Genomic DNA, 14,442 nt, shown 5'->3' with positions numbered 1-14,442 from the left:
CAAACTCGTAACTCAAATATTCACCTCTGTGATCAGATTGTAGAAACTTTATTTTCTTGTTATGATGATTCACCACTTCTGAAATTCTTTGAACTTTTCAAATGTTCCAGACTTATATTTCATCAAGTGGATATACATACCTACTCAAATCATCTATGAAGGTTAGAAAATAACGATACCCGTCGCGTTCTTCGACACTCATAAGACCGCATACATCGGTATGTATTATTTCTAATATGTCATTAGTTCGCTCCATTGTCCCAGAGAATGTAGTTTTAGTCATCTTGCCCATGAGGCATGGTTCGCAAATATCAAATGATTCATAATCAAGTGATTCTAAAAGTCCATTCGCATGGAGTTTCTTCATGCGCTTTACACCAATATGACCTAAATGGCAGTGCCCCAAATATGTTGCACTATCATTATCAACTTTGCATCTTTTGGCTTCAATATTACGAACATGTGTATCACCACGATCAAGATTCAACAAAAATAAACCACTCAACAAGGGTGCATGACCATAAAAGATGTTACTCATATAAATAGAAAAACCATTATTGTCTGATTTAAATGAATAATTGTCTCGCAATAAACAAGATCCAGATATAATGTTCATGCTCAACGTTGGCACCAAATAACAATTGTTAAGGTCTAAAACTAATCCCGAAGGTAGATGTAGAGGTAGTGTGTTGACGGCGATCACATCAACCTTGGAACCATTTCCGAAGCGCGTCGTCACCTCGTCCTTAGCCAATCTTTATTTATTCCGCAGCTCCTGTTTCAGGTTACAAATATTTGCAACCGAACCAGTATCAAATACACAGGTGCTACTACGAGCATTAGCAAGGAACACATCAATAACATGTATATCAAATATACCTTTGTTCACTTTGCCATCCTTCTTATCCGCCAAATATTTGGGGCAGTTCTGCTTCTAATGACCAATTCCCTTGCAGTAAAAGCATTCAGTTTTAGACTTTGGTCCAGCTTTGGGCTTCTTCATAGGAGCAGCAACTTGCTTGCTGTTCTTCTTGAAGTTCCCTTTCTTTCCCTTTGCCTTTTTCTTGAAACGGGTGGTCTTGTTAACCATCAACACTTGATGCTCTTTCTTGATTTCTACCTCCGCCGATTTCAACCTCGAAGAGCTCGGGAATCGTTTCCATCATCCCTTGCATATTATAGTTCATCACGAAGCCTTTATAGCTTGATGGAAGTGACTGAAGAACTCTATCAATAACACACTCATCTGGGAGCTCGATTCCCAGCTGAGTCAAGTGGTTATGATACACAAACATTTTGAGTATGTGTTCACTGACAAAACTATTCTCCTCCATCTTACAGCTAAAGAACTTGTTGGAGACTTCATTTCTCTCAACCCGGGCATTAGCTTGAAATATCAATTTCAGCTCTTGGAACATCTCATATGCACTGTGGTGCTCAAAACACTTTTGGAGCCCTGGTTCTAAGCCGTAAAGCATGGCACACCGAACTATCGAGTATTCATCAGATCGAGCTTGCCAGACGTTCACAACATTTGCAGCAGCTCCTGCAGCAGGTCTGTCACCTAGCGGTGCATCAAGATCAAGGACATAATTCTTCTGTGCAGCAATGAGGATAATCCTCAAGTTACGGACCTAGTCTGTGTAATTGCTACCATCATCTTTCAACTTAGCTTTCTTTAGCAACATAATAAAATTCAATGGAATAGTAGCACGGGCCATTTATCTACAACATAGATTTGCAAAAACTATTAGGACTAAGTTCATGATAAATTAAGTTCAATTAATCAAACTACTAATGAACTCTCACCTCAATTAACATCCCTCAAGTTATCTAAGCGATACATGATCCAAATCAACTAACCCATGACCTATCATCACGTGAGATGGGGTAGTCATCAATGGTGAACATCTCTATGTTGATCATATCTACTACATGACTCATGTTCGACCTTTCGATCCCCAGTGTTCCGAGACCATGTCTGTACATGGTAGGATCGTCAAGTTTAACCCAAGTATCTACTTGTGCAAAACTGGCTTACACCTGTTGTATGTGAATATAGAATCTATCACACCCGATCATCACGAGGTGCTTCGAAATGATGAACTTTAGCAATGGTGCATACTCGGGGAGAACACTTTTACCTTGAAATTAAGTGAAGGGATCATCTTATAATGCTACCATCGTTCTAAGCAAAATCAGATGCATAAAGGATAAACATCACATGCAATCAAAATATGTGACATGATATGGCCATCATCATCTTGTGTTGTTGATGTCCATCTCCAAAGCAATGTCACAATCTCCATCATCACCGGCGCGACACATTGATCTCCATCGTTGCATCGGGGTCGTCTCGCCAACTATTGCTTCTATAACTATTGCTAACACATAGCGATAAAGTAAAGCAATTACATGGCGCTTGCATTTCATACAATAATTAAGAGACAACCCTAAGGCTCCCGTTGGTTGTCGATATTACAAAACGTGATCATCTCATACAAAAATGTATATCACACCACGTCTTGACCATATATCTGATCACAACATGCCCTGCAAAAACAAGTTAGACGTCCTCTACATTTTTGTTGCAAGTTTTGCGTGGCTGCTACGGGCTTCTAGTAAGAACCGTTCTTACCTACGCAAAACCACAACGGTGATTTATCAAGTTTGTTGTTTTAACCTTCTTCAAGGACCGGCCGTAGTCAAATTTGATTCAATTAAAGTAGGAGAAACAGACACCCGCCATCCACCTTATGCAAAAATAAGTTGCATCAATCGGTGGAACTGGTCTCATGTACGTGGACATGTAAGGTTGGTCCGGTCCGCTTCATCCCATAATACCGTCGAATCAAAATAAGGCGTTGGTGGTAAGCAGTATGAACATCAACACCCACAACTCCTTTGTGTTCTACTCGAGCATATCATCTACGCATAGACCTGGCATATGATGCCACTATTGGGGAACATTGCATGAAAAACAAAAAAAATTAGGCACACACAAGATCTATCCATGGAGATGCATAGCTACGAGAGGTGGAGAGCATCTTCATACCCTTGAAGATCGCTAAGCAGATGCATTTTATCAACGCGGTTGATGTAGTCATACACCTTCATGGTCCGTCCCAGTCAAGCACCGAACGTACGACACCTTCACGTTCAGCACACGTTCAGCTCGATGACGTCCTCGCCTTCTTGATCCAGCAAGAGGGGCGAAGTAGTAGATGAGTTCCGGCAGCACGATGGCGTGGTGATGGTGGTGGTGAAGAACAATCTCCGCAAGGCTTTGCCAAGCACAACGAAAACTATGACGGAGGATAAACTAAAGGGGACGGGGTTGCCGGCACACGGCTTGGTGATTCTTGATCTGTTCTGGGTGCTAGCCCTGCCCCTCTATTTATATGTTGAGCCCCGGCGTCGAAACTTGGAGAAAGAGCATCCTCAAAGACGGGTTTGCCCGCAAGGCAAGAGTCCTACTCGGACTCTAGGACCAGGCGCCAGGGTCCTTGGCGTCTGGCCCCAGACACTAGGGTCCCTGGCGTCTGGCCCCTGGCCTCTGCAAAACTTCCTTTTGCACCTTCCAAAAGCCGCGTGGGCTTTACCCCTGGCCCAAATAAAGTGTTCTCGTACCCAAACATTTCGGGAACATCCGAAACCCCTTCCGGTGAACTCCAGAACCCTTCCAGAGATTAAACACTATTATCTCATATATTAACCTTTACCTCCGGACTATTCCAGAGCTCCTCGTCATGTCTGTGATCATCTCCATACCTAGTTCAATCTCGTTAGCAACAAGTCTCTTTACTCGTTCTGTAATGCATCATCCGGCAACTAACTCTTTAGTCACTTTGTTTGCAAGCTTCTTGTGATGTTGTATTACCGAGAGGGCCTACAGATACCCCTCCATCACATAGAGTGACAAATCCCAGTCTCGATCTATGCCAACTCAATAGACACCTTCGAAGATACCTGTAGAGCACATTTATGATCACCCAAGGTATTCCTCCGGAGTCCGAGAGTTATATGATCTCATGGCCGACCCAAACGGACAAAAAACAGGCAAAACGCATGTTCATTTGGGTCGCCACGTTGGAGTGCCCCCCCCCCCCCCCCCACCACCACCACCACACACACACACACACTTTTGTCACGTTGCTGGTTAAGTGGTCAAACCATACACGGTGACCGTCTCTGTTCACTGATGCAACGTTCACGACCATAACCCGGTATTCATAAGTCCAGTGACCGGTCTCAATTCTGGGGATGAGTCTAGTGACTGTAGGTGAATTTCACTTCCAACTAGGGTAACGGAGGTCCACTTTCAATCTCCGCCTTTCGATGATCGATGGCTTATAGCACGAGATAATTACGAAAACAATGTATCAAAACGAGATGATTGCCATACAAATCGAGCTCCCCCAATTTGTGTGCATTTTTTAAGATTTGCTTTCGAGACGCAAATGCACACATCCTTAGAAGTGTGAGAACATCCAAGTATATATATAACAAACATCACTAAGTGCATTATATGAGAACGTAGATAAGCATGGATATAATTAGAGAATACGCAAACACATGTTCCCACAGGCCTTCAGGTCTCCAGTCGAAATCCAGCTCATCATCCGAGTCCTGAAACTGAAATGCTTCCATGCTTTCAATGATAGCCGCTACAAAAAGGAGAACGGGAGCTATGTCAGCAAAATGAACAATTTTTCGATCAACCGCGCCTATTTGTGTCCGAATAAGCATCTTATCTACCGGCAGATTCGACGAAGGAAATCTGCAATGGAACCTTAAATCTACGAGCAGTGGTTTCTTGGCAGAAAACTGCAATGTGATGCCCATGAAATTGGCTAGAATGAAATGTAGTTTGCTGGAGCAGAAGAGAAGAGAAGAGCAGAGATGAGATGAGATGTCAGTACCGAGCCAATCGAACTCCTCTTCTGCCTCGGCGTGCTTGGATCGGATCTCCGAGTTCATCAGCGTGTTGTAGGCGTGCTTGATCCTCAGGAACTTCGCCTGAGCATCCGCCTGGATTGAACCAGGAGGTTGGTCAGCAAAATCTCCATTGGTGTAGCAGTACTGAAGCTTGTTCCGTCGCTGAATCCTGCTGCTTGGATGGGAATAGGAGGGGAGCACCGCACCTCCTTGTTGACGTCCGGGTGGTACTTGAGCGCGAGGCGCCGGTACGCGCGCTTGATCTCCGCGGGCGACGCCGACGGCGCCACGCCGAGCACCTCGTGCGGGGACTCCCTCCTTCGCCCGCCTCCGCCGCCGGCGCCCGCGCGGACCCGCACGCTCGCCCGCCGCGTCCACCGGCAGGAGCCGGGGCCAGGGCCAGAGCGGAGGAGAGGAGGCGCCGGACTCGGAGCCGACGTGAGCCGGCGCGAGGGAGGGAGGAGGAGACGCGAGGCGGCGACCTGCGCCGGCAGCGCCATTGCCAATGGGGTTGCGGGGCTCGCGGCGGGCGCCTCCTCCGCCGTTCAGATCGACCGGCGCAGAGGATCGAACGGCCGTTGTTATAAGCTGATGATTAGTAACCTCTCGCTGTGTCAACACCTTCCTGACTGTACAACTTTTACGCCAACAGCCTGTTTGTTTGGGGGGAAGTAGTATCAGGGAATGGAAATTAGGAGGGCATGGGATTTAAATTCCCTTGTTTGATTGGAGGACAGGGGAATTGATGATGGACGGGGAAAGGGAGTTGCCCGTCAAACTCCCACTATCTCTTCCCACGGGGCTCTGGTAATTGGAGGGAATGGGAAATGAGAGAGAAAAAACCAATCGCCATGTTCGTTGCTCCCATCCCGCAAGCTGCGGAAACAAGATTCCCACGACTAACTCCCACCCCAAACCAAACGAGGGATTAGGACTAATAGTCCACTTCCCATGTCTAATCTCTCAGCTAACTCCAACTTAAAAATTCCCATGCCTTTTCCCACGGACTGCCAAACACGCTGCAACTGTAATTTTAGCTTTCCTTCTTCCCCATAGCATTGTTCGCTTCCCTTCGAGACATCCTAACTCTAAACATCCTTTGACACATCCTAACTCTAAACATGTTGAGCACATGCATTTTCTATTGTTTGATAGCGGTGCATGTGCTGAGACATGTTGAGACTTCGTTTGGCAACTTGCATGTATTTAGAAATGACAAATAATTTCGAATTCCAAATACTTTTCTTGAATGGTGATTTTTTTTGAAAAACGTGAACAAAAATTTAAACACATTTTGGAATCCTGTTTTTTAAAATTTAAACAAAATTTGGAATTCCATTTTTAAAAAAAATAAACAAGCTTTCAAATTCTGAACATTATAAAATACAAAAATATTGAAATTCTGAACATTTTCCGAAAATTTAAACATTTTTTTAAAATCTGGACATTTTAAAATAAACAATTTTTGTGAATTTAATCAAAATATGAAATCATGAACATCTTTTGAGATTCTAAACAAAATTGGTAATTCTGAAAAAAAATAGAATTCAAACAGAATGTGAAATTCAAAACATTTTTTAAGTGTCAGGGCGAGCATGGCTGCCTCCATGCACCCTATTTAGGCGTGCTCAACTCAGCATGGCTGAGAGTCCTTTTTGCATGAGATGGGCATAGTTGAGGTTGGCCCATACACCCTACCAAACAGTCAAAAATGAGTTTTGTAGGGAACTTTTGAGCTCATGCACCCTACCAAGCACACCCTAATTTCTTCATTGGAAACAAGATCAAATATTAAATATGCAAGACTCTCATGTGAGTTATCATGATGAACATCTTAACCAGGCAAGATGACACTTCTAATAATCCTTGGTGATTTATCATCATATCTCCAGATTATCTCCAACCTCGAGAAAGAAAAACATCTCTTTGGGAGTTGGATTATGATTGCTATCTCGATTTGATAAAAAAAAAGGGGTGAAAATCTTGTACTGGAAACTTCATCTCGCCCACTTTGAGCAAAAGAGTTATATTCAGTTAAAATTTCAGAAGAAGTTTATCTTTTGGCTGAACTTTCAAAAATGATTCAATTTTTTTTCAAAAATCACCCACATACACAATGACACCACAACGGCCCATCTCAACAACTTGCGCAAAACGGTCAATGGTGTATTTTTAACCTGCTAGAGTGGGGTTTTCCACCATTTTGGCGGTTTGTAGGGATAGAGATCAATATAGTACCACCAGTCTAACAAACTATAGAGCAACAGCTGAATCCACCTATACATCACACCAAACACATCAGCAGAAACGAGAGCGATGCCATCTTTCACCGATCTGAAATCACAGTCCCTTGGTAGAAAGAATGGCAAAGCACACCAGCACAGAGCAAGCAGCACCCTTGATTCAGGTCAGTCATGTTGGCGAAATGAACTGAATGGTCACAGGTAAGCTGGTGCAGCTGCGACGCCATGCACCGATGGCGCAGCCTGTGTGGTCGCTGGGGCGGGCGGCCAGGAGTCATCGTCGGTCGCTGGGGCGGGCGGCCAGGAGTCATCGTCGGTCGCCGGAGCTGCTCCTTCAGCACTGGGCTGTGGGGTTCCTCCGGCTGCACGGGCTGCCTGGAGCGTACCCATAGTGCCTGACGAGTTGCAGGTTCGTCGCGGCTGCTTCATGTAGTGGTGCACCATAGGCAGCTCTGAAACACAAGAATGTACGAGGCAAAAGTGCAAATCCATCAATCATTTGTGCATGTAGCCACAAGGAAAAACACATGAATAAATGGTCAGTTCCAACACGCAAAGTATGTATCTATATGGATCATTCCGATTAGCATACATACATACCTCCCTGTAGTTTCCTGGTAATGAGATTTCACAGCATCAAATCGATGTGGATCATTCCGATTAGCAGTATAGTAGGGATCAGAGGAATAGGCAGGGTCTGTAACATGTTCTGGCACAGGGTGTTGGGCTTGCACATAGTGATATTGCAAAGGAGGCGCTTGGGCGTAGTGGTAGGTGGCAGGAGGTGGACCATATGCTTGATAACCTGCTTGATACGGATACGCGGTTGGGGTTGCATAATAAGCAGGTGTGGTGTATTGAGCAGCCACTGGAAGGTGAGAATCTGGGCGTGGGTATGGTTGATTTGGCACCAGATGAGCAGCTGGAGTAGGAACATAAGTGCTTGGGTGATACACATAAGAAGTTGGCTGTGTTGGGTATGAAGCTGAAGGAGGCAGAAAAGCAGCAGATTGAGCGGGATGCCTGTTGTCAACATAATGCAGGGGTGGTGCCTCTGGCACTGGCAGTGAAGTAATTGGATGGAACAATGCTCTCAGTTTCTCAACCTACAACAGAATTACCAATAACAATGAAAATTCAGTGCAGGTAAATGCATGATATAGTTCACAGCTAAGCACTGATAAAATTAAGACAGAACAGAAAGATGGAGGATAAAATTAAGACATAACAGAAAGATGGGAGGATAAACGCATTACAAAAGATAAGTTCAGTTCTCAAAGTTAAACCATAGGGAATACAGATTACATAATAATCCCTCTCAATCTCGACTTGCTTCTACATGTGTTTACACCACAACAGCAAGTACTGAAGTAAGGGTGGAAACTACTGTTCAAAGTTCAAACTAGGCACAGCAAGACGATTTGACTAATTTGATACTTTGATGTATGCAAGAGAGCATACATAAGAGAGAACGAGGTTCATCTGGCAGAGTGCCTGAAGTTAGAACCTCTTTGTACAGGAGTTACAAATATACAAGAAAGATTCAGCACAGTTCATTTCAACTCTCCTCAAGTATACAAAACATAAATAAACACTGGTTCCCACTTACTTGCGTAAAGGTAAGTTCAGGCCAAAATTTCCCACGGGAATAATTCTCTCTTATGGCACTTCTTATGCTACTCTCTGGGATAGGCATGAAATCACCATCAACCACAAATTTGACCTGCACGTATAAGAACACTGAAAACTCAGTTTATGAATAACAAAAATAATGTATAGCAAATCTATAAAGTTGATTACTGGATGTCATTGGAAACTAAAGAGCATATTATGAGCCAAGATGAATCGAAATTTCAGAAAATTAAAATAGTCAGGACTCCTTTGGGAGATAACAGACTTACAAAATACGTATCATTAATAGCACTGGAAATGAGTTTTAATCATGCGTAAAAGGAAGTGCGGCAAAGTTCATTGCCAAAGCCGGTAGTAAATTAACAAAATTAGTTTACGACTGATTAAGAGGGGCCGACAGTGGGCGGCCAAAATGCTTGTATGGCTGGAGAATGAAACATTGCTGTTCTAACCAATGCATTTCAGGTTCTCCCTGTATGCTACAAGCATCAGTCCTTGAGTTGACTCCCAACTTTTCATCAATCATCGTATCATAAACTTGTGATAGTAGCTTAATTACTTGGTGAAGAGTGAAAAGTCTTCTCTTTCTTTAATATCTTGTCTCTTACTTGTATCACACAGCAGGAAAGCCACCATGTATCTTTCTGGAAACCATAAAACTGCGCTAACAAAGGGAATCTGGTGATTTGCCACTGAAATGTGGCACCAGGATCCACATTCCATTGACACATCGAGCGGCAAATCATCAAGCTCCATTCTTTCTTTATGGTGGAAAGATTCGCACAATCAACCATGATTCCCAGCATACTCCGCCCACATATCTAATCTACCGAACTCCAGACCTTATGAGCATTAATCGCGAGGTGATGGGGATGGGGACGGTACCTGGGCAGGGTAGCGGCCCTGGAAGGCGGCGGGCTCGAGGGCGAGGCCACCGTCGGAGTCGGCGCGGTAGGGCCCGTAGAGGTGCTTGGCGTGGAAGTCGTAGAGGAAGAGCGCGGCGCCGCGCCTGATCCGGGAGACGGCGTCCAGCCTCCCGCGCGGCAGGCCCAGCACCCTGTACCTGAAGCACTCGGGCCTGGTCTCGCCGCTGCACATGAAGATGTACCCGGCCGGCAGCGGCGAGGCGCCTTCAGGGGGGTCCGCCGCCGGCTGAGGCCCCGGGCTCTTGCGCGGCGGAGGGGGGGAGGCGTCCGTCGCCATGGACGCGGAGCAGGGGAGAGTGGCCTAGGGATTTGCTCCTGTGCCGATTTTTTTTTTCTTCGGTGGAGTTCGTCCGGGGAGCAGGGGGCAGGTGACGGCGAACCAAGTCAAAGTGCTTGACCTTGACTGGGTTGACGCGTGTCACTCGAGTGGCAGTATTCAGAGCTTCAAAGGATGGAGTTGTTTCATCCACAAGTGCAAAGATAACTTGCTGGATTGATGGCTACAAGCTAGAAGAAGCTACTCCCTCCGTTCCAAAATATAAGAACATAGTATCAAAAATGTTTTTATAATTTGGGACGGAGGGAGTACACAACCGGGAAAAGAGAGGTTTTGACACGTCTGTTATTGCGGTAGCTTGGTTGCTTTGAAAACAAAGAGATGCTCGGATGTTCAATCGGACAAGCCAACAGAAAACGGTTGGCGAACCACACACATCATGAACGAGATCAAAGAATGAAAGGAGGCTGGACCGTTTTGTGAGAGAGTAGGCTTAGGCTTAGGTGTTGGTGTAGGTGTTGTGGCTCACTTGTGTTGATGTTTGCATCGCACACAGGTTCTTGTAAATAACGTTATTTCTTCTATAAAAATATGGTACATCATTGACGTGCACTCGAAGAAAACAAATGTTTTCAAAGGATCAATATTACTACTAGTAGTAATACTTTCCTCTGTTCACAAATATAGAGTATAAGATGTTTTGAATATTTAAATGTAAACGGCAACTAGGCTCTGTTTGTTTCAGCTTTAGAGACCAGAGTGAGTAACTAGGCTCTGTTTGTTTCAACTTTAGAGACCAGGTTCATCCTCGAAAGCGAAGCTGGAATCTAGTTCGGGCCATTTTCAAGAAGCATGTCCCGGTGTATTTCATGGCAAAGCGGATGAGCAACGAGAAAACCATCATTGGTTTTGACTCATGAAAGTACAACTATCCCTAGGTGGTTTTAGTAATTCCTAACAACATATAGCTCATTGAGCTAATACTATTCCAAGACAAACATTTCAGGAAAGCTCAATGAATGGCATGGCATGGATGAGAAAAATGGATCCCTTAAAATGCTAAGGATAAAAGGATTGGCTCAAGCTTCAAGCTCGAGACTCTACATTTTATATTTTAGTGATCCAAGATCACATTGAGTCTATAGGAAAAGCCAATACTATCAAGGAGGGATGAGGTGTTGCTTAATGAGGTTCTTGCTTCATATTGCTTAGTGATATGCTCCAAAACCCTCAACTACTTTCCCACATCCACATATGACCTAAACCTAAAGTCCAACTCGGCCCCACCAATTCTGTCTATCCGGCGCCACCAAGTTCAGATGGCATAGCCACTGCCACAAACCCTAGGTAAATCGGTCTCACCGATAGGGATCTCGGTCTCACCGAGATGGGATTGTAATCTCTCTGTTTCCCTTCGTAACGTTTTGGTCTCACCGAGATGAGCGATCGGTCCCATCGAGATTGCAATGTAAACTCTCTGTTTCCCCTTCGTAACATTTCGGTCTCACCGAAAAGAGCGAACCGATCCCACCGAGTTTACCTGACCAACTCTCTGGTTAGCTTATTACCAAAATCGGTCTCACCGAGTTTGCGTAATCGGTCTCACCGAGATTACGTTATGCCCAAACCCTAACCATATCGGTCCTCCCGAGTTGCATGTCGGTCCCACCGAAAACCCTAACGGTCACTAGGTTTACTAAATCGGTCTGACCGAGTTTGTTGATTCGGTCCCACCGAGATTGGTAAATTGTGTGTAATGGTTAGATTTTGTGTGGAGGCTATATATACCCCTCCACCTCCTCTTCATTTGTGGAGAGAGTCATCAGAACAAACCTACACTTCCAACTTACCATTTTTTGAGAGAGAACCACCTACTCTGTTGAGACTAAGATATTCCATTCCTACCATATGAATCTTGATCTCTAGCCTTCCCCAGGTTGCTTTCCACTCAAATCTTCTTTCCACCAAATCCAAATCCTATGAGAGAGAGTTAAGTGTTGGGGAGACTATCATTTGAAGCACACGAACAAGGAGTTCATCATCAACACACCATTTGTTACTTCTTGGAGAGTGGTGTCTCCTAGATTGGCTAGGTGTCACTTGGGAGCCTCCGAAAAGATTGTGGAGTTGAACCAAGGAGTTTGTAAGGGCAAGGAGATCACCTACTTTGTGAAGATCTACCGCTAGTGAGGCAAGTCCTTCGTGGGCGATGGCCATGGTGGGATAGACAAGGTTGCTTCTTCGTGGACCCTTCTTGGGTGGAGCCCTCCGTGGACTCACGCAACCGTTACCCTTCGTGGGTTGAAGTCTCCATCAACGTGGATGTACGATAGCACCACCTATCGGAACCACGGCTCAAAAATCACCGTGTCTCCAAATTGCGTTTGAAATCTCCAAACCCTTCCCTTTACATTCTTGCAAGTTGCATGCTTTATTTTCCGCTGCTCATGTACTCTTTTCATGCTTGCTTGAATTGTGTTAAGATTGCTTGACTTGTGCTAAGTTTGCTAAAATCTGCCAAAGACTAAAATTGGGAAAAGGTTAAGTTTTTATTTGGTCAAGTAGTCTAATCACCCCCCTCTAGACATACTTCAAGATCCCACAAGTGGTATCAGATCTTTGGTCTCCATTTGCATTGATTTCCATAGCTTTTGGTGGTAATAGCCTTGGTTTCACAACCTAGGAGAGTATGGCGTCTAGCGAGGGAAACTACCACCGTAGAGGTCCTTACTTTGATGGTACTAATTTTGCTAGTTGGAAGCATAAGATGAAAATGCATATTCTCGGACATAACCCCGCCGTTTGGGCTATTGTGTGTATTGGCTTGCAAGGTGAATTCTTTGATGGGAGAGAACCAAACCGTGAAGCTAGCGCGGAAGAGTTGAAGATGCTACAATACAACGCTCAAGCTTGTGATATCCTCTTCAACGGATTATGCCCCGAAGAATTCAACAAAACTAGCCGTCTTGAGAATGCAAAGGAAATTTGGGACACTTTGATTGATATGCACGAAGGTATCGACTCCGTCAAGGAATCCAAATTGAATGTGCTTCAAAGTCAACTTGACAAGTTCAAGATGAAGGATGGTGAAGGCGTCGCTGAAATGTACTCTAGGCTTGCTCTCATCACAAATGAGATTGCTGGCTTAGGAAGTGAAGAGATGACCGACAAATTCATCATCAAGAAGATCCTAAGAGCCTTGGATGGAAAATATGATACCGTGTGCACATTGACCCAAATGATGCCCAACTACAAGAATCTCAAGCCAACGGAGGTCATCGGAAGAATTGTTGCTCATGAGATGTCACTCAAGGATAAGGAGGAGCTGCACAACAAGTCAAGTGGTGCTTACAAAGCCTCATGTGAAGCTCCCACATCATCAAGTGAGAAACAAACCTTCAATGAAGAATTGAGCCTAATGGTGAAGAACTTCAACAAATTCTACAAGAGTAGAAGCAAGGAAAGAAGTTCCAAGTCAAGGTCCTACAATGACAAAAGATCTTCCAGTCGAGAGCGAAATTGCTACAACTGTGGAAGACCCGGACACTATTCCAATGAGTGTACGGATCCCTACAAAAGAAGAGAAGATTCACCTAAGAGGAGAAGTAGAAGAGAAGAATCGCCGCCAAGAGAGAGAAGGAGTAGAGATGATCGTTATGAACGAAGAACATCCCGGAGAAGCAAGGATTCGGAAAGGAAGGACAAGTCATCAAGGAGCTACACAAAACGAAGAAATCAAGCTCATGTTGGTGAATGGGTATCCGGTTCCGACTCTGAACATCACTCCGAGAGAAGCTATCACTCCGACTCCGAACATACTCAAGATGAAGGTGTTGCCGGTCTAGCACTTGTGTCAACCAACTCCCACGACATATTTGATTCACCAAATGAAGGACTTGGAAGATGCTTCATGGCTAAAGGCCCAAAGGTAACACACCCCGAGTATGTTGATTTCAATAGTGATGAAGATGACTTGCTAGGTGATGATGATTTACTTATTGGCAACTTTAGTGATGAATACTATGATGAAACGTCAATTAATCATTCTAATCAAGATAAAACGAATGATGATGATAAGGAGAAGATTGAGCTCCTAACTAAAGAACTAAACACTCTCAAGTTAGCTCATGAAACTATCTTAGGGGATCATCGAGAACTTTTAAGGACTCATGAGAAGTTACGCTTTGAAAAGCTCAACCTTGAGCAAGAGCATGAGTTCTTAAAGGCAATCAATGATGATCTTCGCAAGAAAAGTTCTTCTTACATTGCCAAGCGTTTACTCTTATCTACTTACATGCCTCAAGTCAAGTCTAGTAACAAAAACAAGAAGGATTCTTCCTCTAGTAGTAACAATCATCATGCTAAATCCAATATTGTTGCTTCTAGTAGTTCTCTTGATTCCACTAATGATTCTCTTAGCCAAGTT

At 44.3% G+C, this 14,442-nt stretch overlaps 2 protein-coding genes across 2 annotated transcripts; both read right to left on the bottom strand.

Moving 5' to 3' along the window:
- Positions 1-4,398: 4,398 nt before the first annotated feature.
- LOC123117515 (chaperone protein dnaJ A7A, chloroplastic) lies at positions 4,399-5,583 on the bottom strand. The gene is made up of 3 exons (XM_044538251.1): positions 5,145-5,583; positions 4,923-5,031; positions 4,399-4,667 (listed from the first exon to the last, which is right to left on the bottom strand). The coding sequence occupies exons 1-3, from the start codon at positions 5,436-5,438 to the stop codon at positions 4,525-4,527; spliced, it is 546 nt and encodes a 181-aa protein (XP_044394186.1). The 5' UTR covers positions 5,439-5,583; the 3' UTR covers positions 4,399-4,524.
- A 1,500-nt stretch (positions 5,584-7,083) lies between these two features.
- On the bottom strand, positions 7,084-10,115 carry LOC123114029 (uncharacterized). The gene is made up of 4 exons (XM_044535380.1): positions 9,699-10,115; positions 8,791-8,904; positions 7,782-8,287; positions 7,084-7,633 (listed from the first exon to the last, which is right to left on the bottom strand). Exons 1-4 carry the CDS (start codon positions 10,014-10,016, stop codon positions 7,516-7,518), a joined length of 1,056 nt encoding a protein of 351 aa, XP_044391315.1. The 5' UTR covers positions 10,017-10,115; the 3' UTR covers positions 7,084-7,515.
- Between the last annotated feature and the right edge of the window lie 4,327 nt (positions 10,116-14,442).

The sequence above is a fragment of the Triticum aestivum genome, chromosome 5B, assembly GCF_018294505.1.
Source record: "Triticum aestivum cultivar Chinese Spring chromosome 5B, IWGSC CS RefSeq v2.1, whole genome shotgun sequence".
Taxonomy (NCBI): domain Eukaryota; kingdom Viridiplantae; phylum Streptophyta; class Magnoliopsida; order Poales; family Poaceae; genus Triticum; species Triticum aestivum.
The sequence above is the reverse complement of the archived record's forward strand: the minus strand, read 5'-3'. Positions and strand labels throughout refer to the sequence as shown.

Coding starts and splice junctions, on each gene's coding strand:
- LOC123117515 (XM_044538251.1), bottom strand. CDS start 5,438: ATGGCGCTGCCGGCGCAGGTCGCCGCCTCGCGTCTCCTCCTCCCTCCC. Junction 5,032..5,144: donor ACCCGGACGTCAACAAGGAG/GTGCGGTGCTCC, acceptor GGTTCAATCCAG/GCGGATGCTCAGGCGAAGTT. Junction 4,668..4,922: donor AGAGGAGTTCGATTGGCTCG/GTACTGACATCT, acceptor TCCTTTTTGTAG/CGGCTATCATTGAAAGCATG.
- LOC123114029 (XM_044535380.1), bottom strand. CDS start 10,016: ATGGCGACGGACGCCTCCCCCCCTCCGCCGCGCAAGAGCCCGGGGCCT. Junction 8,288..8,790: donor CTGAACTTACCTTTACGCAA/GTAAGTGGGAAC, acceptor ATTCTGTTGTAG/GTTGAGAAACTGAGAGCATT. Junction 7,634..7,781: donor TACCAGGAAACTACAGGGAG/GTATGTATGTAT, acceptor CTTGTGTTTCAG/AGCTGCCTATGGTGCACCAC.